At 48.1% G+C, this 24,700-nt stretch overlaps 1 protein-coding gene across 6 annotated transcripts in view; it reads right to left on the bottom strand.

Moving 5' to 3' along the window:
* HYCC1 (hyccin PI4KA lipid kinase complex subunit 1) overlaps positions 1-24,700 on the bottom strand; it is a 191,493-nt gene that overhangs the window by 91,950 nt on the left and 74,843 nt on the right. For 5 of the 6 annotated variants that reach the window (XR_010177620.1, XM_063921716.1, XM_063921715.1 and 2 more), the window contains exons 3-4: positions 24,080-24,181; positions 394-573 (exon numbers count right to left, since the gene is read on the bottom strand). Coding sequence is in view for 5 of the 6 variants with exons in the window: in XM_063921716.1 (XP_063777786.1) it covers positions 394-573; positions 24,080-24,181 (282 nt within the window). In the remaining variant the exon portion in view is untranslated. The remainder of the gene's footprint in view (positions 1-393; positions 574-24,079; positions 24,182-24,700) is intronic. The other variant, XM_063921714.1, reaches the window with a different exon arrangement.

Genomic DNA, 24,700 nt, shown 5'->3' with positions numbered 1-24,700 from the left:
CTCCCAGGGATGACATCATCTTCCAGTGCCACAGAAGCACCAATCAGCGTCTCAGAGCGTTACTCGGGTCTGAAAACACGTGTAATGACCGTTTCCACTGCACCGTTATCCGTGTCATTACCGTGTTCTACCCAGGTAAAATAGCCGGGTTGGATTCCCGGGTCACTCAACCCGTGTTGACCCGTTTCCACCTACTAAAAACCTGTGTCGATGCGCGCCCCCGTGCAAAAACAGCTAGTGGAAAAGGGGTATAATTCATTGAGGAAAAACATGACAGAAATAGTAAGGACTTTTTCTCCCCCCACAAAAATAAAATGGCAGATGGCATCCCAGTGACCGGTATGCTTTAAAATTTTTGAGAAAGATTAAAGCTGGGTACACAAACACACTAACCAAATTGTAGATACTCAGCAGAAGCGCTTCGATGCATCCATTGCTTTGTAGGTCCCTGCTGGTGGACAGAGACAGGTAACACCATATTAGCTCTGGTAGGAACTGAAGTGTGAATGTCTTCAAGTTCTTCTCTTTGCTGCGGTAAAACTCAAAGAGCTGGTGGCAGACTGGCTCAAGCAACTGTGAACGAAAACAGATAAAGTATGCATCATGAACATCTCCAAAAGAGAATTATATTTATATTATATTATATAAGAACATATATTTACAGCCATCAATCTTTACACGTCTAGACAAACACACACTGACAAAGGAAGGATGACAGAACAGACTGTAAACAGTAATCGTGTAAAGGTAGCGCCAAGTGTATTGAAACAAAATAAATAATGCACAAACTAGCCATGTATATGGTAATACAGAAAACTAAAGCTGGGTACACACCTGGCCATCCGCCGACCTATCTGACCATTTAATTGTGCTTGCCCAGTTGAGAGGTCAATCACCGGCGGTCCCTGCAGCAAATGTACGGGCAGTCAGCTGACCATCTGTACACACAGCCAGATGCACAGATATATTGGCAATCGGCTGTGCTGCAGGGCTAACGTGACATCTGTGGATCACTTCGTTTACAGACATATCAGGGGTACACATCTGTCGACAGGCTTGCGATATATTGGGCGTTCGATAGAATGAGCGATAGATCTGCCAGTGTGTACCCAGCTTTAAACTTATCACATTGGCTGGCAGGTAATGCTGGTACTTGTGGTCATACAATAGAGGGCAATGTTTTCTCAACCCTGCATAATAATAATAATCCCAAATACACCCACATCACAGTATTTTCAAGACAATTCCATAGGTGCTGTGTACAGTATACTGCTCATAAGCCATCATGCCATACATACATAATCCACAGGGAGAATCTTAAAAACAAAAAAAACAAGAAAACACACACACACACACACACACACACACACACACACACACACACACACACACACACACACACACAGTGATACGGTTGCTGTTCTGGTTGGAAAGGTGCTAAAATGAATGAGCTCGTTCTGTAAAAGCAGGCTTTCCAACATAAAACGTGTTGTTGATGCAAGTGTAAGCTGGCTGGGTGGGTTGCTAAGCTGCAGCGCTGATGTAAAGTACCACCTACACCTTCAAAAGAAAATAAACATCGTATGAATCATCATAGCTTGCTGCCATTCCCTCTCTCAATCATACCATTAAGCACCACTCGTGTTTGAATAGCGCACGCTTTCAAAATACAAGTAACATGAAGGTCGGATCTTTGACGTCACCAACGAGGTTAATCCATGCTGCGAAATAAGGATGGATGCTAAGATAAGCAATATCTGAATTGGTTTAACATTTAAGGCAAATTAATTCAACACTCTCCAAGGTGGATGTTTACTGGGTCTACTTACAGGGAGCTTCCGGCTTTAATTGTAAGTGTATTGAGCTATTAGGTTGAACACTTGGTAGCCTTACATCAAATACACAGGTGGTGACAAAAGGTACTGCACCAGAGGCAGCAGCAGAGTAGCAAGGGACCAGAGGCTCATCCCTAACATGCTGCTCATGCTCAAGTCAGGTACAGATTGGAGTAATGGAATGGTAAAATATTGATGGCGGTAGACAAGAGCCACCAGGGGGTATATTTACTAAAATTCGAGATTGGGAAGGACTTTATGAATCTTCTAAAATCGATTGAAATAGATTTCTTTTATAAATTTTGCCTTATTTTCTAAAAATCGATTTTGCATTCGATTTTCAAATCGAATTCAATGTTGATTCATGTTTGGAAGGGATTTAGAATTGAATGTATGAAATCCCTTCCTAAATCGAACCTCAAATCCCCATTGAAATACCCAGCAAAACTGAATGTAAAATTGAATAGAACACCCTCATTGCTTCCTATTGGTCCAAATGTATCACATGCACACAAATTAAAAGGGGGAGCAGTCTACTTACATTGTTTTAAACATGAAAACATAATTGTTGTGTTTTTTTTGCGTGATTATGTAATTGACGGTAGCAGAGCACAATGTCGAACTTTTTTGCAAAATGATGTCAAATAAGCATTTTGAATATTTTTTTTTAAAAGTGCATTCTGTCATGGATTGGGATACTTTATTAACACATACTGGTATCTTACACAACAACCATCCTTCTGGCATTTGTCCAACAAGATTTTTGACAGACAGGGATGAATTGATTGCTGAGGATGTAGGAATCATGGGCTGAATCAGGATAGGCAGTTACTGGACTCATGTTTGTGGTGAATTTCAATGTATTGTTCAGCAAAATTGTCCAATCTATTGCATAATAAAAAATATAGTTTTTATGTCTATAAGTATAAATATGTGCTCTATTAAACTCATGAAGCTGCTGATGGTGCTCAGATTGATCCTTCAGGGTTTTCGCAGTCAGGTGGTGTTTTGTATTGTGTACTACATACCATAGCCTTGGGCATCCATTTTTGCTACTTCCACACTGCCCTGTGTGTTTTTGGGTACTTAAAAAGTAATCACTATCAATTTCCTATCTTTACAATGGGTTTAGAAGCCAAAATTGAATGTAACATTCTAAACATTTGGAGATTTGAGGTTTGATTTTGAGGTCCATTTCAAATCGAACTTTAGTAAATTTGGGGATTTTATGTTGTTCTAGGGGAGAACATTGATGTTTTTCAGAAATTCGATTTCTATTGTGATATGACCTTAATCTGCCTTTAGAATAGATATGACATTCGATTTGGCCTTAAGTAAATCTGTTCAACCCAAATGAAATGAAACAGAATGCCAAATCCCTTGAATCACCAAAATAGAACTTTAGTAAATTCTGCCCCAGGTAAGCAGGTTGCGCATATGAAACCGCTATGGATGGAGTAGGTGTGAAACACATGGTGCATGTGTAGTGGGTGGGAGAGCAGAGCATCATTTTCAACCCAGGCCCAGGATTCCGTGTAAGAATATAATACAAAGATACTACTGACCACACAGACAGACATTAGGGCTGATTCAGAGATGGACGAAGACGCATGTCCGTACGTACGCAGCGTCTGCATCAATCTGGTGTGCGCATGCGCACTGGCCTATGGGCATGTGCACGACCCTTCTCTTTGCGGTCGCATCCAGACAGGATGGAGCCGCAAGATGACTGACAGTGGCAGCTGTTCGTGAGGCGTCGACACGGCATTGGGGGGTGAGGCGCGTGACAGTTTTCGGGGGCAGCTGCATGACGTCACACGCAGCCGCTTTGATAAAAAATAATGGCGGTGAACCGCCTGACAGCGCAACCTTAGTTTGATGCGTACGCAATCTAACTGCAGACGCATCGGGAGGTGGCCCGTCACACATGCTGGGCGGCCTTGCCCTGTGTTGGGCGACACCCGGGCATGTGAGCAGATGGACGCAGATCTGGCTGCGTATGCAGCGATCTGCATCCATCTCTGAATAAGGTCCATTGCCGTTTCAATACGAGTTGGAGAAAATAAGAATTTACTCACCGGTAATTCTTTTTCTCGTAGTCCGTAGTGGATGCTGGGAACTCCGTAAGGACCATGGGGAATAGACGGGCTCCGCAGGAGACTGGGCACTCTAAGAAAGAATTAGTACTACTGGTGTGCACTGGCTCCTCCCTCTATGCCCCTCCTCCAGACCTCAGTTAGGGAAACTGTGCCCGGAAGAGCTGACACTACAAGGAAAGGATTTGGAATCCCGGGTAAGACTCATACCAGCCACACCAATCACACCGTACAACTCGTGATAACTATACACAGTTAACAGTATGAATAACAACTGAGCCTCACTGAACAGATGGCTCATAACAATAACCCTTTAGTTAAGCAATAACTATATACAAGTATTGCAGACAATCCGCACTTGGGACGGGCGCCCAGCATCCACTACGGACTACGAGAAATAGAATTACCCGTGAGTAAATTCTTATTTTCTCTGACGTCCTAGTGGATGCTGGGAACTCCGTAAGGACCATGGGGATTATACCAAAGCTCCCAAACGGGCGGGAGAGTGCGGATGACTCTGCAGCACCGAATGAGAAAACTCAAGGTCCTCCTCGGCCAGGGTATCAAACTTGTAGAATTTTGCAAACGTGTTTGATACTGACCAGGTATCAGCTCGGCAAAGTTGTAAAGCAGAGACCCCTCGGGCAGCCGCCCAAGAAGAGCCCACCTTCCTCGTGGAATGGGCTTTTACTGATTTAGGATGCGGCAGTCCAGCCGCAGAATGTGCAAGTTGAATCGTGGAGCAGATACAGCGAGCAATAGTCTGCTTAGAAGCAGGAGCACCCAGCTTATTGGGTGCATACAGGATAAACAGCGAATCAGTCTTTCTGACTCTAGCCGTCCTGGAAACATAGATTTTCAGGGCCCGGACTACGTCCAGCAACTTGGAAGCCTCCAAGTCCCGAGTAGCCGCAGGCACCACAATAGGTTGGTTCAAATGAAACGCTGATACCACCTTAGGGAGAAATTGGGGACGAGTCCTCAATTCTGCCCTGTCCATATGGAAGATCAGATAAGGGCTTTTACATGACAAAGCCGCCAATTCTGACACACGCCTAGCCGAAGCTAAGGCCAATAGCATGACCACTTTCCACGTGAGATATTTTAATTCCACGGTCTAAAGTGGCTCAAACCAATGTGATTTTAGGAAATCCAACACAACGTTGAGATCCCAAGGTGCCACTGGGGGCACAAAAGGGGGCTGAATATGCAGCACTCCCTTAACAAACGTCTGAACTTCAGGCAGTGAAGCCAGTTCTTTTTGAAAGAAAATAGACAGGGCCGAAATCTGGACTTTAATGGATCCCAATTTTAGGCCCATAGTCACTCCTGACTGTAGGAAGTGCAGAAATCGACCCAGCTGAAATTCTTCTGTGGGGGCCTTCATAGCCTCACACCAAGCAACATATTTTCGCCATATGCGGTGATAATGTTTTGCCGTCACATCCTTCCTAGCTTTTATCAGCGTAGGAATGACTTCAACCGGAATGCTCTTTTCCATCAGGATCCGGCCGTCAAACGCAGCCGCGGTAAGTCTTGGAACAGACAGGGCCCCTGCTGTAGCAGGTCCTGCCTGAGAGGCAGAGGCCAAGGGTCCTCTGAGATCATTTCTTGTAGTTCCGGGTACCAAGTCCTTCTTGGCCAATCCGGAACGATGAGTATAGTTCTTACTCCTCTCTTTCTTATTATCCTCAGCACCTTTGGTATGAGAGGAAGAGGAGGGAACACATAAACCGACTGGTACACCCACGGTGTCACTAGAGCGTCCACAGCTATCGCCTGAGGGTCCCTTGACCTGGCGCAATATCTTTTTAGCTTTTTGTTGAGGCAGGACGCCATCATGTCCACCTGTGGCCTTTCCCAACGATTTACAATCAGCTGGAAGACTTCTGGATGAAGTCCCCACTCTCCCGGGTGGAGGTCGTGCCTGCTGAGGAAGTCTGCTTCCCAGTTGTCCACTCCCGGAATGAACACTGCTGCCAGTGCCATCACGTGATTTTCCGCCCATCGGAGAATCCTTGTGGCTTCTGCCATCGCCATCCTGCTTCTTGTGCCGCCCTGTCGGTTTACATGGGCGACCGCCGTGATGTTGTCTGACTGAATCAGCACCGGCTGGTTTTGAAGCAGGGGTCTTGCCTGACTTAGGGCATTGTAAATGGCCCTTAGTTCCAGAATATTTATGTGTAGGGAAGCCTCCTGACTACCATTGTCCTTGGCAGTTTCTTCCCTGAGTGACTGCCCCCCAACCTCGGAGGCTTGCATCCGTGGTCACCAGGACCCAGTCCTGTATGCCGAATCTGCGGCCCTCGCAAAGATGAGCACTCTGCAGCCACCACAGCAGAGACACCCTGGCCCTCGGGGACAGGGTGATCAGCCGATGCATCTGAAGATGCGATCCGGACCACTTGTCTAACAGATCCCACTGAAAGATCCTTGCATGGAACCTGCCGAATGGAATTGCCTCGTAAGAAGCTACCATCTTTCCCAGGACTCGCGTGCAGTGATGCACCGACACCTGTTTTGGTTTCAGGAGGTCTCTGACCAGAGATGACAACTCCTTGGCCTTCTCCTCCGGGAGAAACACCTTCTTCTGTTCTGTGTCCAGAATCATACCCAGGAACAGCAGACGCGTCGTAGGAACCAGCTGCGACTTTGGAATATTCAGAATCCAGCCGTGCTGTTGTAGCACTTCCTGAGAGTGCTACTCCGACCAACAACTGCTCCCTGGACCTCGCCTTTATAAGGAGATCGTCCAAGTACGGGATAATTATAACTCCCTTCTTTCGAAGGAGTATCATCATTTCGGCCATTACTTTGGTAAATACCCTCGGTGCCGTGGACAGACCAAACGGCAACGTCTGGAATTGGTAATGGCAGTCCTGTACCACAAAACGGAGGTACACCTGGTGAGGTGGGTAAATGGGGACATGTAGGTTAGCATCCTTGAAGTCCAGTGATACCATGTAATCCCCCTCTTCCAGGCCTGCAATAACCGCCCTGAGCGATTCCATTTTGAACTTGAACTTCCTTATATAAGTGTTCAAGGATTTCAAATTTAGAATGGGTCTTACCGAACAGTCTGGTTTCGGTACCACAAACATTGTGGAATAGTAACCCCGTCCCTGTTGAAGGAGGGGAACTTTTATTATCACCTGCTGGAGGCACAGCTTGTGAATTGCCGCCAGCACTATCTCCCTGTCCTGGGGAGTAGCTGGCAAGGCTGATTTGAGGTAACGGCGAGAGGGAGACGTCTCGAATTCCAGCTTGTATCCCTGAGATACCACTTGTAGAACCCAGGGATCCACCTGTGAGCGAACCCACCGGTCGCTGAAGTTCCGGAGACGGGCCCCCACCGCACCTGGCTCCACCAGTGGAGCCCCAGCGTCATGCGGTGGATTTAGTGGAAGCAGGGGAGGATTTTTGTTCTTGGGAACTGGCTGTATGGTGCAGCTTTTTCCCTCTACCCCTGCCTCTGGTCAGAAAGGACGCGCCTTTAACCCGCTTGCCTTTCTGGGGCCGAAAGGACTGTACCTGATAATACGGTGCTTTCTTAGGTTGTGAGGGAACCTGAGGTAAAAATGTCGACTTCCCAGCTGTTGCTGTGGAAACGAGGTCCGAGAGACCATCCCCAAACAATTCCTCACCCTTGTAAGGCAAAACCTCCATGTGCCTTTTAGAATCCGCATCACCTGTCCACTGCCGAGTCCATAATACTCTCCTGGCAGAAATGGACATTGCATTAATTCTAGATGCCAGCCGGCAAATATCCCTCTGTGCATCTCGCATATATAAGACTACGTCTTTAATATGCTCTATGGTTAGCAATATAGTGTCCCTGTCCAGGGAATCAATGTTATCAGACAGGGAATCAGACCACGCTGCTGCAGCACTGCACATCCATGCTGAAGCAATAACAGGTCTCAGTATAGTACCTGAGTGTGTATATACAGACTTCAGGATAGCCTCCTGCTTTCTATCCGCAGGCTCCTTTAAGGCGGCCGTATCCTGAGACGGTAGTGCCACCTTTTTTGACAAGCGTGTGAGCGCTTTATCCACCCTCAGGGATGTCTCCCAACGTAACCTGTCCTCTGGCGGGAAAGTGTATGCCATCAGTAACTTTTTAGAAATCACTAGTTTCTTATCGGGGGAAGCCCACGCTTCTTCACACACTTCATTCAACTCATCTGATGGGGGAAAAACCACTGGTTGCTTTTTCTCCCCAAACATAATACCCTTTTTAGTGGTACCTGGGTTAATGTCAGAAATGTGCAACACATTTTTCATTGCCGTAATCATGCAACGGATGGCCCTAGTGGAATGTACATTAGTCTCGTCCTCGTCGACACTGGAGTCAGACTCCGTGTCGACATCTGTGTCTGCCATCTGAGGTAGCGGGCGTTTTTGAGCCCCTGATGGCCTTTGAGACGCCTGGGCAGGCACTGGCTGAGAAGCCGGCTGTCCCACAGCTGTTACGTCATCGAACCTTTTATGTAAGGAGTTGACACTGTCGTGTAAAACCTTCCACATATCCATCCACTCTGGCGTCGACCCCGCAGGGGGTGACATCACATTTATTGGCACCTGCTCCGCCTCCACATAAGCCTCCTCATCAAACATGTCGACACAGCCGTACCGACACACCGCACACACACAGGGAATGGTCTGACTGAGGACAGGACCCCACAAAGTCCTTTGGGGAGACAGAGAGAGAGTATGCCAGCACACACCATAGCGCTATATAATCAGGGATTTACACTAACACAAAGTGATTTTCCCTATAGCAGCTATACAAATACAGTTTGCGCCTAAATTTAGTGCCCCCCTCTCTTTTTTACCCTTTAAGCCTGGAAACTGCAGGGGAGAGCCTGGGGAGCTGTCTTCCAGCGGAGCTGTGAAGAGGAAATGGCGCCAGTGTGCTGAGGGAGATAGCCCCACCCCCTTCTCGGCGGGCTTCTCCCGCTCTTATATTAATATTATGGCAGGGGATTTTTGCACATATATAGTTTATTAGACTATATTATGTGCTGTTTGCCAATGTAAGGTACTCTAATTGCAGCCCAGGGCGCCCCCCCCCCCAGCGCCCTGCACCCATCAGTGACCGGAGTATGTGGTGTGCATAGGGAGCAATGGCGCACAGCTGCAGTGCTGTGCGCTACCTTAATGAAGACCGGAGTCTTCAGCCGCCGATTTCCAGGACGTTCTTCTTGCTTCTGGCTCTGCAAGGGGGACGGCGGCGCGGCTCCGGGACCGGACGACCGAGGCTGGGCCTGTGTTCGATCCCTCTGGAGCTAATGGTGTCCAGTAGCCTAGAAGCCCAAGCTAGCTGCAAGCAGGTAGGTTCGCTTCTCTCCCCTAAGTCCCTCGTAGCAGCGAGTCTGTTGCCAGCAGATCTCACTGAAAATAAAAAACCTAATAAATACTTTCTTTACTAGAAGCTCAGGAGAGCCCCTAGTGTGCAACCAGCTCGAGCCGGGCACAGATTCTAACTGAGGTCTGGAGGAGGGGCATAGAAGGAGGAGCCAGTGCACACCAGTAGTCCTAATTCTTTCTTAGAGTGCCCAGTCTCCTGCGGAGCCCGTCTATTCCCCATGGTCCTTACGGAGTTCCCAGCATCCACTAGGATGTCAGAGAAAACTCATATTAGATTACACATGGAAAACCAGACATGATCAGCACACGCTTCATGACACCACTGTAATGTGCACATAATAATATCAGCCACAGGTTACACATAATAGCATCGTTATCACTCATTTTTAATAGGCGCAACCCAATTTCCGCAGTGCTGTTAAAGCAATATACAAACAACGGTGAAAATAAAACGAACGTACAGCAAATGTAATACGACATAACATTGGTAAAACACAACAAGAAGCTGACAAACTAGGTAGGACGCAGATGGTATGATGATTGGGAGACTCACAATATCCACACAGGCATGGGACAGTGCGACACAGGGAGCGGAAGGCAGTTCAGCAATGAGACTGTACCCAATGAAGGGCAGGCACACAGTCACTGAAGGGGACTAGATGATGAGAAGCACTGACAGAATAATGCAGGGATGAACATGAGAAAGGAGGGCCCTGCCTGTGAGAGCTTACATCAGGGATGGGGAACCTTCGACCCTCCAGCTGTTGTTGAACTACACATCCCAGCATGCCCTGCAACAGTTTTAGCATGGCCAAATAGCAAAACTGTAGCAAGCTGTAGTTCAACAACAGCTGGAGGGCCGGAGGTTCCCCATCCCTGGCTTACATGCTAAGAGGCTTGGTTAATGAGTGGAGAGTGAACAGGTAAGGAGGGGTTGTCAAGGGAAGAGAGAAGATATTTAGAAGGAGTAATGGTGGGCTTTGGTTAAATGATGAGTTTGGAGTGAATGTTTGGAGATGGGAAAACAGGCAGAAAATCTCACATGGCCTGTTAGGGACTTCCTGAGGAGGTGGGCATGAGTGGGGAGGCAGCAGTCACAGGAAGAGCAAAGCAGACAGGAGAGTGGACAGAGATGAAGTCAGATGTAGGGGGGCTTTGTATATGAGGGTAAGTAGTTTGAACTGGAATCTGAGGGGGATGAGGAGCCAGTGAAACAGGTTGGAGAGGGAGAGGCCGACACAGCGTTTAGAGAAGAAAAGGAGATGTTCAGCAGAGTTCATAATGGTTTGAAATGTGGAAAGGCAAGTGAGGGGGAGACCAGAGAGAAGGAGGTTACAATAGTGGAGTCAGGAGATTAGTTTGTAGGCATCAGGAGTGAGAAAGGGCCAGATCTTAGAGATATTGGGGGTCATTCCAAGTTGATCGCTTGCTAGCTACTTTTAGCAGCTGTGCAAACGCATAGTCGCCGCCCACTGGGAGTGTATTTTCGCTTTGCAAGTGTGCGAACGCGTGTGCGGCCGAGCGCAACAAAAACATTTTGTGCAGTTTCAGAGTAGTTCTGGACTTACTCAGCCCTTGTGATCACTTCAGTCTTTTTGGTGCCGAAATGGACGTCAGACACCCGCCCTGGAAATGCCTGCGTTTTCCCAAACACTCCCAGAAAATGGTCAGTTGACACCCATAATCGCCCTCTTTCTGTCAATCACCTTCCGTTCGGCTGTGCAAATGGAATTTTCGCCCAGCACCGATCCTCTTTGTACCCATACGATGTGCCTGCATACACATGCACAGTTTTGCAGTTTTTTTACCTAATCGCTGCGAAAATGGTCAGCGAGCTATCAACTCGGAATGACCCCCATTGTGGAGGTGGACGTGGCAAGATTGAGACAGATTTTGAGTGTGCTAGATGTAGTACAGAGAGTAATCAAAGATAGGCTGGGTAGAAGATCCCAGCAGTTGGAATGCCGGCGGTCAGAATACCGATCGCAGCATCCTGATAGTCTGTATCCCGACAGCGGAAGGTAAGCATACTTACCTTCCCCCAATGGCCCCCTAACACTCCCTACCTGCAGCCTACCAATCCCTGGTGGAGCCTGAACCTAACCCCCTCTTCCTGGAGCCTAAACACAACCCACACCGCACCACCCACCCCCACGACTAACCCTAACACCCCCACGCAACCTAAACCTAACCCCGGGTTGCAGCCTAACCCTAACTACAACCACCAACCCCCTCCCCCTCTCCCTGCGGCTTACCTCTCCTGGCTGCCAGGGCGCGATCGATTGGGATCGAAACGGCCAGGATTCCGGCGCCGGCCTTGTGACCCTATTCGGGATGCTTATGTCGGCATTCCGTGTAGTTTCGGGATCCTGGCATCGGTATTTCGACTGCCCGGATCCCATCTAAGATGACACTCCAGCAACAGACTTTGAAGACGCCCCAGAGTTAGATGTTATTGACAGAAAGGTAGAGAGGGGAGAGCATGGCGCCCTAGTAGGAGGAAAGACAATTTCAGTTTTGGACATGTGTAGTTTGACAAGATGCTGAGGCATCCAGAATGAGCTAACCAAGAGAGGAATAGGGGAAAGACATCAGGAAGGATAGGTAAATATGATTATCGTCAGCATAAAGGTGGTATTGGAGACCAAAGGAACGGATGAGTTTAACAAAAGAAGATGTAAAGTAGAAGAAGGAGGAAGGGACCAAGGACAGAACCTTGAGGCACTGTCAAAATAGAGATAATCAAAAATGTATAGTATCTAATGCCACGATTGTAGATACAATTTTGAACAGTGATGGGGAACCTTTGGCACTCCAGCTGATCTATAACATTGGGATTCTTCTTTCTTTTCCTCAATGCTGAGGGCATAGATTAATACAAAGGAGTATGTGGATTGGAAGAGCATGGATAAGAATGCATATCTGAGGAGCAGTTTCCAGGGCAGGACATAGAAAAAATAAAGTGTTTTCCCAAGTTACTTTATAAAAAAAATAAAGAATGCACTAAATTTCCTCATCAGCTATTGGCGATCTCATACCAATAACCAGCACATGACTCACTATATCCGGTAGAGAAGATTAGTTGAACTTGTTTAAAACAACATCCTAAAACCATTTAACTCATTAAATGAACAATAAACACAAACAGAACATTGTTACCAAACAGAAACATCTGTCCGCAAAGCGTAAAATATAGGCACCACTCAAAAAACCTACTACAGAAAATAAGAATTTACTCACCGGTAATTCTATTTCTCGTAGTCCGTAGTGGATGCTGGGGACTCCGTCAGGACCATGGGGAATAGCGGCTCCGCAGGAGACAGGGCACAAAATTTAAAAGTTTGACCACTAGGTGGTGTGTACTGGCTCCTCCCCCTATGACCCTCCTCCAAGCCTCAGTTAGGATACTGTGCCCGGACGAGCGTACACAATAAGGAAAGATTTTGAATCCCGGGTAAGACTCATACCAGCCACACCAATCACACCGTACAACTTGTGATCTGAACCCAGTTAACAGTATGATAACGTAGGAGCCTCTGAAAAGATGGCTCACAACAATAAACAGCCCGATTTTTTTGTAACAATAACTATGTACAAGTATTGCAGACAATCCGCACTTGGGATGGGCGCCCAGCATCCACTACGGACTACGAGAAATAGAATTACCGGTGAGTAAATTCTTATTTTCTCTGACGTCCTAGTGGATGCTGGGGACTCCGTCAGGACCATGGGGATTATACCAAAGCTCCCAAACGGGCGGGAGAGTGCGGATGACTCTGCAGCACCGAATGAGAGAACTCCAGGTCCTCCTTAGCCAGGGTATCAAATTTGTAGAATTTTACAAACGTGTTCTCCCCTGACCACGTAGCTGCTCGGCAGAGTTGTAATGCCGAGACCCCTCGGGCAGCCGCCCAAGATGAGCCCACCTTCCTTGTGGAGTGGGCATTGACAGATTTAGGCTGTGGCAGGCCTGCCACAGAATGTGCCAGTTGAATTGTGCTACAAATCCAACGAGCAATCGTCTGCTTAGAAGCAGGAGCACCCAGCTTGTTGGGTGCATACAGTATAAACAGCGAGTCAGATTTTCTGACTCCAGCCGTCCTTGAAATATATATTTTCAATGCTCTGACAACGTCCAGCAACTTGGAATCCTCCAAATCGCTAGTAGCCGCAGGCACCACAATAGGCTGGTTCAGGTGAAACGCTGATACCACCTTAGGCAGAAAATGAGGACGCGTCCTCAATTCTGCCCTGTCCGAATGGAAAATCAGATATGGGCTTTTATACGATAAAGCCGCCAATTCCGACACTCTCCTGGCTGAAGCCAGGGCCAGTAGCATGGTTACTTTCCATGTAAGATATTTCAAATCTACCGATTTGAGTGGCTCAAACCAATGGGATTTGAGAAAATCCAAAACTACATTGAGATCCCACGGTGCCACTGGGGGCACAACCGGGGGCTGTATATGTAGTACTCCTTTTACAAAAGTCTGGACTTCAGGAACTGAAGCCAATTCTTTCTGGAAGAAAATCGACAGGGACGAAATTTGAACCTTAATGGACCCTAATTTGAGGCCCATAGATAATCCTGTTTGCAGGAAATGTAGGAATCGACCCAGTTGAAATTCCTCTGTCGGGGCCTTCCTGGCCTCACACCATGCAACATATTTTCTCCAAATGCGGTGATAATGTTGTGCAGTCACCTCCTTCCTGGCTTTGACCAGGGTAGGGATGACCTCTTCCGGAATGCCTTTTTCCCTTAGGATCCGGCGTTCAACCGCCATGCCGTCAAACGCAGCCACGGTAAGTCTTGGAATAGACACGGTCCCTGCTGAAGCAGATCCCTTCTTAGAGGTAGAGGCCACGGATCTTCCGTGAGCATCTCCTGAAGTTCCGGGTACCAAGTCCTTCTTGGCCAGTCCGGAGCCACTAGTATCGTTCTTACTCCCCTTTGCCGTATAATTCTCAGTACCTTGGGTATGAGGGGCAGAGGAGGGAACACATACACTGACTGGTACACCCACGGTGTTACCAGATCGTCCACAGCTATTGCCTGAGGGTCTCTTGACCTGGCGTAATACCTGTCCAGTTTTTTGTTGAGGCGGGACGCCATCATGTCCACCATTGGTCTTTCCCAATGGACTACAATCACGTGGAAGACTTCTGGATGAAGTCCCCACTCTCCCGGGTGAAGATCGTGTCTGCTGAGGAAGTCTGCTTCCCAGTTGTCCACTCCCGGGATGAACACTGCCGACAGTGCTATCACATGATTGACCACACGCCCTGGAAGTTTCTTCCTTGTGTGACCGCTCCCCAGCCTCTCAGGCTGGCATCCGTGGTCACTAGGACCCAGTTCTGTATGCCGAATCTGCGGCCCTCTAACAAATGAGCACTCTGCAACCACCATAGCAGAGAGACCCTTGTCGACAATTTTATCCGCTGATGCATCTGCAGATGCGATCCGGACCATTTGGTCTAGCAGATCCCACTGAAAAATTCGTGCATGGAATCTGCCGAATGGAATCGCTTCGTAAGAAGCCACCATTTTTCCCAGGACTCTTGTGCATTGATGCACAGACACTGTCCCTGGTTTTAGGAGGTTCCTGACGAGTTCGGATAACTCCCTGGCTTTCTCCTCCGGAAGAAATACCTTTTTCTGAACCGTGTCCAGAATCATCCCTAGGAACAGCAGACGTGTCGTCGGGATCAGTTGGGATTTTGGAAAATTCAGAATCCACCCGTGCTGTTGGAGCACTACTTGAGTTAGTGCTACTCCGACCTCCAGCTGTTCTCTGGATCTTGCCCTTATCAGGAGATCGTCCAAGTAAGGGATAATTAATACGCCTTCTCTTCGTAGAAGGATCATCATTTCGGCCATTACCTTGGTAAAGACCCTGGGTGCCGTGGACAATCCAAACGGCAGCGTCTGAAACTGATAATGACAGTTTTGTACCACGAACCTGAGGTACCCTTGGTGTGAAGGGCAAATTGGGACATGAAGGTAAGCATCCTTGATGTCCAAGGACACCATAAAATCCCCTTCTTCCAGATTCGCTATCACTGCTCTGAGTGACTCCATCTTGAACTTGAATTTTTGTATGTACAGGTTCAAAGATTTCAGATTTAGAATAGGTCTTACCGAGCCGTCCGGCTTCGGTACCACAAATAGCGTGGAGTAATACCCCTTTCCCTGTTGTAGAAGGGGTACCTTGATTATCACCTGCTGAGAATACAGCTTGTGAATGGCTTCCAATACCGTCGCCCTGTCTGAGGGAGACGTTGGCAAAGCAGATTTTAGGAACCGGCGAGGGGGAGACTTCTCGAATTCCAACCTGTAACCCCGAGATACTACCTGCAGGATCCAGGGGTCCACCTGCGAGTGAGCCCACTGTGCGCTGAAATTCTTGAGGCGACCCCCCACCGCCCCTGAGTCCGCTTGTAAGGTCCCAGCGTCATGCTGAGGCCTTTGCAGAAGCCGGGGAGGACTTCTGCTCCTGGGAAGGGGCTGCTTGCTGCAGTCTCTTACCCTTTCCTTTGCCTCGGGGCAAATATGAATGTCCTTTTGCTCGCTTGTTCTTATAGGAACGAAAGGACTGCGGCTGAAAAGACTGCGTCTTTTTCTGCTGGGAGGGGACTTGAGGTAAAAAGGTGGACTTCCCGGCTGTTGCCGTGGCTACCAAATCCGATAGACCGACCCCAAATAATTCCTCCCCTTTATACGGCAATACTTCCATATGCCGTTTGGAATCCGCATCGCCTGACCACTGTCGTGTCCATAGACTTCTTCTGGCAGATATGGACATAGCACTTACTCTTGATGCCAGAGTGCAGATATCCCTCTGTGCATCTCGCATATAAAGGAATGCATCCTTTAATTGCTCTATATTTAATAAAATACTGTCCCTATCCAGGGTATCAATATTTTCAGTCAGGGAATCCGACCAAGCCACCCCCGCACTGCACATCCAGGCTGAGGCGATTGCTGGTCGCAGTATAACACCAGTATGTGTGTATATACTTTTTAGAGTATTTTTCAGCCTCCTATCAGCTGGATCCTTGAGGGCGGCCGTATCAGGAGACTGTAACGCCACTTGTTTGGATAAACGTGTGAGCGCCTTGTCCACCCTAGGGGGTGTTTCCCAGCGCGCCCTAACCTCTGGCGGGAAAGGGTATAACGCCAATAACTTCTTTGAAATTAGCAGTTTTTTATCAGGGGTAACCCACGCTTCATCACACACGTCATTCAATTCCTCTGATTCAGGAAAAAATAAGAATTTACTTACCGATAATTCTATTTCTCGGAGTCCGTAGTGGATGCTGGGGTTCCTGAAAGGACCATGGGGAATAGCGGCTCCGCAGGAGACAGGGCACAAAAAGTAAAGCTTTAGGATCAGGTGGTGTGCACTGGCTCCTCCCCCTATGACCCTCCTCCAAGCCAGTTAGGTACTGTGCCCGGACGAGCGTACACAATAAGGGAGGAATTATGAATCCCGGGTAAGACTCATACCAGCCACACCAATCACACCGTACAACTTGTGATCTAAACCCAGTTAACAGTATGATAACAGCGGAGCCTCTGAAAAGATGGCTCACAACAATAATAACCCGATTTTTGTAACTATGTACAAGTATTGCAGATAATCCGCACTTGGGATGGGCGCCCAGCATCCACTACGGACTCCGAGAAATAGAATTATCGGTAAGTAAATTCTTATTTTCTCTATCGTCCTAGTGGATGCTGGGGTTCCTGAAAGGACCATGGGGATTATACCAAAGCTCCCAAACGGGCGGGAGAGTGCGGATGACTCTGCAGCACCGAATGAGAGAACTCCAGGTCCTCTTTTGCCAGGATATCAAATTTGTAGAATTTTACAAACGTGTTCTCCCCTGACCACGTAGCTGCTCGGTAGAGTTGTAATGCCGAGACCTCTCGGGCAGCCGCCCAAGATGAGCCCACCTTCCTTGTGGAATGGGCCTTAACCGATTTAGACTGTGGCAGGCCTGCCTCAGAATGTGCAAGTTGAATTGTGTTACAAATCCAACGAGCAATCGCCTGCTTAGAAGCAGGCGCACCCAACTTGTTGGGTGCATACAGTATAAACAGCGAGTCAGATTTTCTGACTCCAGCTGTCCTGGAACATATTTTCAGGGCCCTGACAACTCCTAGCAACTTGGAGTCCTCCAAGTCCCTAGTAGGTGCAAGGCACCACAATAAGCTGGTTCAGGTGAAACACTGACACCACCTTAGGGAGAGAACTGGGGACGAGTCCGCAGCTCTGCCCTGTCCGAATGGACAAACAGATATGGGCTTTTTTGAGAAAAAACCTCCAATTTGACACTCGCCTGGTCCAGGCCAGGGCCAAGAGCATGGTCACTTTTTATGTGAGATGCTTCAAATCCACATATTTGACTGGTTTTAAACCAATGTGATTTGAGGAATCCCAGAACTACGTTGAGATCCCACAGTGCCACTGGAGGCACAAAAAAGGGGTTTGTATATGCAATACTCCCTTGACAAACTTCTGGACTTCAGGAACTGAAGCCAATTCTTTCTGGAAGAAAATTTACAGGGCCGAATTTGAACCTTAATGGACCCCAATTTGAGGCCCATAGACACTCCTGTTTGCAGGAAATGCAGGAAACGACCGAGTTGAAATTTCTTTGTGGGGCCTTCCTGGCCTCACACCACGCAACATATTTTCGCCACACGTGGTGATAATGTTGTGCGGTCACCTCCTTTCTGGCTTTGACCAGGGTAGGAATGACCTCTTCCGGAATGCCTTTTTTCCCTTAGGATCCTCCATCGCCATGCCGACAAACGCAGCTGCGGTAAGTCTTGGAACAGACATGGTACTTGCTGAAGCAAGTCCCTTCTTAGCGGCAGAGGCCATAAGACCTCTGTAAGCATCTCTTGAAGTTCCGGGTACCAAGTCCTTCTTGGCCAATCCGGAGCCATGAGTATAGTTCTTACTCCTCTACGTCTTATAATTCTCAGCACCTTAGGTATGAGAAGCAGAGGAGGGAACACATACACCGACTGGTACACCCACGGTGTTACCAGAACGTCCACATCTATTGCCTGAGGGTCTCTTGACCTGGCGCAATACCTGTCCCGTTTTTTGTTCAGACGGGACGCCATCATGTCCACCTTTGGTATTTCCCAACGGTTTACAATCATGTGGAAAAAACTTCTCAATGAAGTTTCCACTCTCCCGGGTGGAGGTCGTGCTGAGGAAGTCTGCTTCCCAGTTTCCATTCCCGGGATGAAAAACTGCTGACAGTGTTATCACATGATTTTCCGCCCAGCGAAAAGTCCTTGCAGTTTCTGCCATTGCCCTCCTGCTTCTTGTGTCGCCCTGTCTGTTTACGTGGGCGACTGCCGTGATGTTTTTCCCACTGGATCAATACCGGCTGACCTTGAAGCAGAGGTCTTGCTAAGCTTAGAGCATTATAAATTTACCCTTAGCTCCAGTATATTTATGTGGAGAAAAGTCTCCATACTTGATCACACTCCCTGGAAATTTTTTCCTTGTGTGACTGCTCCCCAGCCTCTCAGGCTGGGCTCCGTGGTTACCAGCATCCAATCCTGAATGCCGAATCTGCTGCCCTCTAGAAGATGAGCACTCTATAACCACCACAGGAGAGACACCCTTGTCCTTGGATATTGGGTTATCCGCTGATGCATCTGAAGATGCGATCCGGACCATTTGTCCAGCAGATCCCACTGAAAAGTTCTTACGTGAAATCTGCCGAATGGAATTGCTTCGTAGGAAGCCACCATTTTTACCAGGACCCTTGTGCAATGATGCACTGTTTTTAGGAGGTTCCTGACTTGCTCGGATAACTCCCTGGCTTTCTCTTCCGGGAGAAACACCTTTTTCTGGACTGTGTCCAAAATCATCCCTAGGCACAGCAGACGTGTCGTCGGGATCAGCTGCGATTTTGGAATATTTAGAATCCACCCGTGCTGATTGTAGCAGTATCCGAGATAGTGCTACTCCGACCTCCAACTGTTCCCTGGACTATGCCCCTATCAGGAGATCGTCCAAGTAAGGGATAATTAAGACGCCTTTTCTTCGAAGAAGAATCATCAATTCGGCCATTACCTTGGTAAAGACCCCAGTGTGCCGTGGACAATCCAAACGGCAGCGTCTGAAACTGATAGTGACAGTTCTGCACCACGAACCTGAGGTACCCTTAGTGAGAAGGGCAAATTTGGGACATAGAGGTAAGCATCCCTGATGTCCCGGGACACTATATAGTCCCCTTATTCCTGGTTCGTTATCACTGCTCTGAGTGACTTCATCTTAATTTGAACCTTTGTAAGTGTTCAAAAACAAATTTTTAGAATAAGTCTCACCTAGCCTTCTGGCTTCAGTACCACAATATAGTGTGGAATAATACCCCTTTTCTGTAGTAGGAGGGGTAATTTAATTATCACCTGCTGGGAATACAGCTTGTGAATTTTTTCCCATACTACCTCCTTGTCGGAGGGAGACTTGGTAAAGCAGACTTCAGGAGCCTGCGAAGGGGAAACGTCTCGACATTCCCATCTGTACCCCCGGGATACTACTTGTAGGATCCAGGGGTCCTGTACGGTCTCAGCGCCATGCTGAGAACTTGTCAGACGCGGTGGAACGCTTCTGTTCCTGGGAATGGGCTGCCTGCTGCAGTCTTCTTCCCTTTCCTCTATCCCTGGGCAGATATGATCTTATAGGGACGAGAGGACTGAGGCTGAAAAGACGGTGTCTTTTTCTGCAGAGATGTGACTTAGGGTAAAAAACGGTGGATTTTCCAGCAGTTGCCGTGACCACCAGGTCCGATGGACCGACCCCAAACAAGTCCTCTTCCTGTATACGGCCATACTGTGCCGTTTGGAATCTGCATCACCTGACCACTGTCGTGTCCATAACATCTTCTGGCAGTTATGGACATCGCGTTTATTCATGATGCCAGAGTGCAAATATCCCTCTGTGCATCTCGCATATATAGAAATGCTCTATAGTCAATAAAATACTGTCCCTGTCAAGGGTATCAATATTTTTAGTCAGGGAATCCGACCAAGCCACCCTAGCTCTGCACATCCAGGCTGAGGCGATCGCTGGCCGCAGTATAACACCAGTATGTGTGTATATACTTTTTATTATATTTTCCAGCCTTGTCAGCTGGTCCTTGAGGACGGCCCTATCTATAGACGGTACCGCCACTTGTTTTGATAAGCGTGTGAGCGCCTTATCCACCTTAAAGGGTGTTTCCCAACGCGCCCTAACTTCTGGCGGGAAAGGGTATACCGCCCATAATTTTCTATCGGGGGGAACCCACGCATCATCACACACTTTATTTAATTTATCTGATTCAGGAAAAACTATGGTAGTTTTTTCACATCCCACATAATACCCTCTTTTGTGGTACTTGTAGTATCAGAAATACGTAACACCTCCTTCATTGCCTTTAACGTGTGGCCCTAATAAGGAATACGTTTGTTTATTCACCGTCGACACTGGATTCAGTGTCCCTGTCTGTGTCTGTGTCGACCGACTAAAGTAAACGGGCGTTTTAAAACCCTTGACGGTGTTTTTGAGACGTCTGGACCGTACTAATTGTTTGTCGGCCGTCTCATGTCGTCAACCGACCTTGCAGCGTGTTGACATTATCACGTAATTTCCTAAATAAGCCATCCATTCCGGTGTCGACTCCCTAGAGAGTGACATCACCATTACAGGCAATTGCTCCGCCTCCTCACCAACATCGTCCTCCTACCTGTCGACACACACGTACCGACACACAGCACACACACAGGGAATGCTCTGATAGAGGACAGGACCCACTAGCCCTTTGGAGAGACAGAGGGAGAGTTTGCCAGCACACACCAAAAACGCTATAATTATATAGGGACAACCTTATATAAGTGTTTTCCCTTATAGCATCTTAATATATATATAAGCATATCGCCAAATTAGTGCCCCCCCTCTCTGTTTTAACCCTGTTTCTGTAGTGCAGTGCAGGGGAGAGCCTGGGAGCCTTCCCTCCAGCCTTTCTGTGAGGGAAAATGGCGCTGTGTGCTGAGGAGATAGGCCCCGCCCCTTTTTCGGCGGCCTCGTCTCCCGCTCTTAACGGATTCTGGCAGGGGTTAAATATCTCCATATAGCCTCCGGAGGCTATATGTGAGGTATTTTTAGCCAAAATAGGTATTCATTTGCCTCCCAGGGCGCCCCCCTCCCAGCGCCCTGCACCCTCAGTGACTGCCGTGTGAAGTGTGCTGAGAGGAAAATGGCGCACAGCTGCAGTGCTGTGCGCTACCTTTAGAAGACTGAGGAGTCTTCTGCCGCCGATTCTGGACCTCTTCTTACTTCAGCATCTGCAAGGGGGCCGGCGGCAAGGCTCCGGTGACCATCCAGGCTGTACCTGTGATCGTCCCTCTGGAGCTGATGTCCAGTAGCCAAGAAGCCAATCCATCCTGCACGCAGGTGAGTTCACTTCTTCTCCCCTAAGTCCCTCGTTGCAGTGATCCTGTTGCCAGCAGGACTCACTGTAAAATAAAAAACCTAAGCTAAACTTTCCTAAGCAGCTCTTTAGGAGAGCCACCTAGATTGCACCCTTCTCGGCCGGGCACAAAAATCTAACTGGCTTGGAGGAGGGTCATAGGGGGAGGAGCCAGTGCACACCACCTGATCCTAAAGCTTTACTTTTTGTGCCCTGTCTCCTGCGGAGCCGCTATTCCCCATGGTCCTTTCAGGAACCCCAGCATCCACTAGGACGATAGAGAAACTACAGGTAGTTTTTTCAGACCCCACATAATACCCCTTTTTGTGGTACTTGCAGTATCAGAGATATGCAAAGCCTCCTTCATTGCCGTGATCATATAACGTGTGGCCCTACTGGAAAATACGTTCGTTTCTTCACCGTCGACACTAGATTCGGTGTCCGTGTCTGGGTCTGTGTCGACCGACTGAGGCAAAGGGCGTTTTACAGCCCCTGACGGTGTTTGAGACGCCTGTACAGGTACTAACTGGTTTGCCGGTCGTCTCATGTCGTCAACCGACTTTTGCAGCGTGCTGACATTATCACGTAATTCCATAAACAAAGCCATCCATTCCGGTGTCGACTCCCTAGGGGGTGACATCACCATTACCGGCAATTGCTCCGCCTCCACACCAACATCGTCCTCATACATGTCGACACACACGTACCGACACACAGGGAATGCTCTGATAGAAGACAGGACCCCACTAGCCCTTTGGGGAGACAGAGGGAGAGTTTGCCAGCACACACCAAAGCGCTATAATTATATAGGAACAACCTTATATAAGTGTTGTTTCCTTATAGCTGCTTAAATATATATAATATCGCCAAAAAATGCCCCCCCTCTCTGTTTTTTACCCTGTTTCTGTAGTGCAGTGCAGGGGAGAGCCTGGGAGCCTTCCTAGCAGCGGAGCTGTGTAGGAAAATGGCGCTGTGTGCTGAGGAGATAGGCCCCGCCCCCTATTCCGGCGGGCTCTTCTCCCGGTTTTTCTGAGACCTGGCAGGGGTGAAATACATCCATATAGCCTCATGGACTATATGTGATGTATTCTTTTTAGCCAGAAAGGTATTAACATTGCTGCCCAGGGCGCCCCCCCCAGCGCCCTGCACCCTCAGTGACCGCCGGTGTGAAGTGTGCCTGAGCGCAATGGCGCACAGCTGCAGTGCTGTGCGCTACCTCATGAAGACTGAAAAGCCTTCAGCCGCCGGTTTCTGGACCTCTTCTTACTTCGGCATCTGCAAGGGGGTCGGCGGCGCGGCTCCGGTGACCCATCCAGGCTGTACCTGTGATCGTCCCTCTGGAGCTAGTGTCCAGTAGCCTAAGAAGCAAATCCATCCTGCACGCAGGTGAGTTTACTTCTTCTCCCCTAGGTCCCTCGTTGCAGTGAGCCTGTTGCCAGCAGGACTCACTGAAAATAATAAAACTATCAAAACTTTTACTCTAAGCAGCTCTTTATGAGAGCCACCTAGATTGCACCCTGCTCGGACGGGCACAAAAACCTAACTGAGGCTTGGAGGAGGGTCATAGGGGGAGGAGCCAGTACACACCACCTAGTGGTCAAACTTTTAAATTTTGTGCCCTGTCTCCTGCGGAGCCGCTATTCCCCATGGTCCTGACGGAGTCCCCAGCATCCACTAGGACGTCAGAGAAATCTAGATTGAGGTTTAACTATAGTCTCATGCTTATAAAGGCACATGGTTTTTATGGGCCAGATGTACTAAGCATCAAAAAGTGATAAAGTGGAGAGTGATAAACTAGCAACCAACCAGCTTCTAACTTACATTTTTCAAAACATGACCTGTGACGTGACAATTAAGGCCCATATAGACGGGCCAATGCAGGAGAGATGTGTGCTGAGCGAACCGCTCAGCACACATCTCTCACGCCGCTCAGCACAGCGCGATGTGTGCTGAGTGTGCAGGGGGGAGACGGGGGGGGGGGGGGCGCTCACTTCACCCAGCGGGTGAAGTGAGCGACCCGCTAGATTGGCCTGCAGGCCATTCTAGCAGCAGCAATAGCGATGCGCGGGGCTGCACATCGCTATAGGAGGTACACACGGAGCGATAATGCTGAAATTCTATGCAATCTAGTCAGATTGCTTAGAATATCGCTCCGTGAGTACCCCCCTTTAGGATCTGATTGGTTGCCACTTTATCACTTTTTCAGGCTAAGCACATCTGGTCCTATATCTAGTCAAAGATTACATTATATCAAAATGATTGGCTGTACACTACGAGTTCCAATGTGCTACTTACCTCACTCTGCGGATTTTGGATCACTTCATACAGTGCAGATACCAAAGAAATCTTCTCCTTCAAACTTGTTGCATAACATGTAACAGACGCCTCAGGCAGGGTCTGAAAACAAAACATGGTCTGTAACTCCTCCTCCTCCCTCCTCCCTCCTCCCTCCTCCCTCCTCCCTCCTCCCTCCTCCCCGTGCATAGGAGTAACTAGTTTATGGACAGGGTTTTTTAACATCAGAAATAACCAAATTATGAAAATTTGAGTCTCAAGATAAGCCAATTTCAATGGGTATTTCACACGTACCAGTAGCCAGCTCTGGAATTCACCAAAGGCTGCATGATCATTTGGCTACTGCATACAAACTTCTGTGTACATTTCTAATATAGGTGAGAATTAATTTGTGCAAAAACAAATAAAACCCTAAACGTAAGTGCATGTGCTATACCTGCCTTCACGCAGTATTGCCTGGGAGAACAGTGTGGTAGGGATTCACATGGAGGCTGGGGAACCACCGAAAGGGATCCCATTATCAGCTGCCCATATGTGTGATGTTTCAGCATAGTAAGGCACCAATAACATTTCTAACAATTTATTGAAAAAAATATCCCTTAAAATGTCAAAATTTAGCCC

Source organism: Pseudophryne corroboree, chromosome 5, assembly GCF_028390025.1.
Source record: "Pseudophryne corroboree isolate aPseCor3 chromosome 5, aPseCor3.hap2, whole genome shotgun sequence".
In the NCBI taxonomy this organism is placed as follows: domain Eukaryota; kingdom Metazoa; phylum Chordata; class Amphibia; order Anura; family Myobatrachidae; genus Pseudophryne; species Pseudophryne corroboree.
This window is presented reverse-complemented; position numbering and strand designations above follow the sequence as displayed.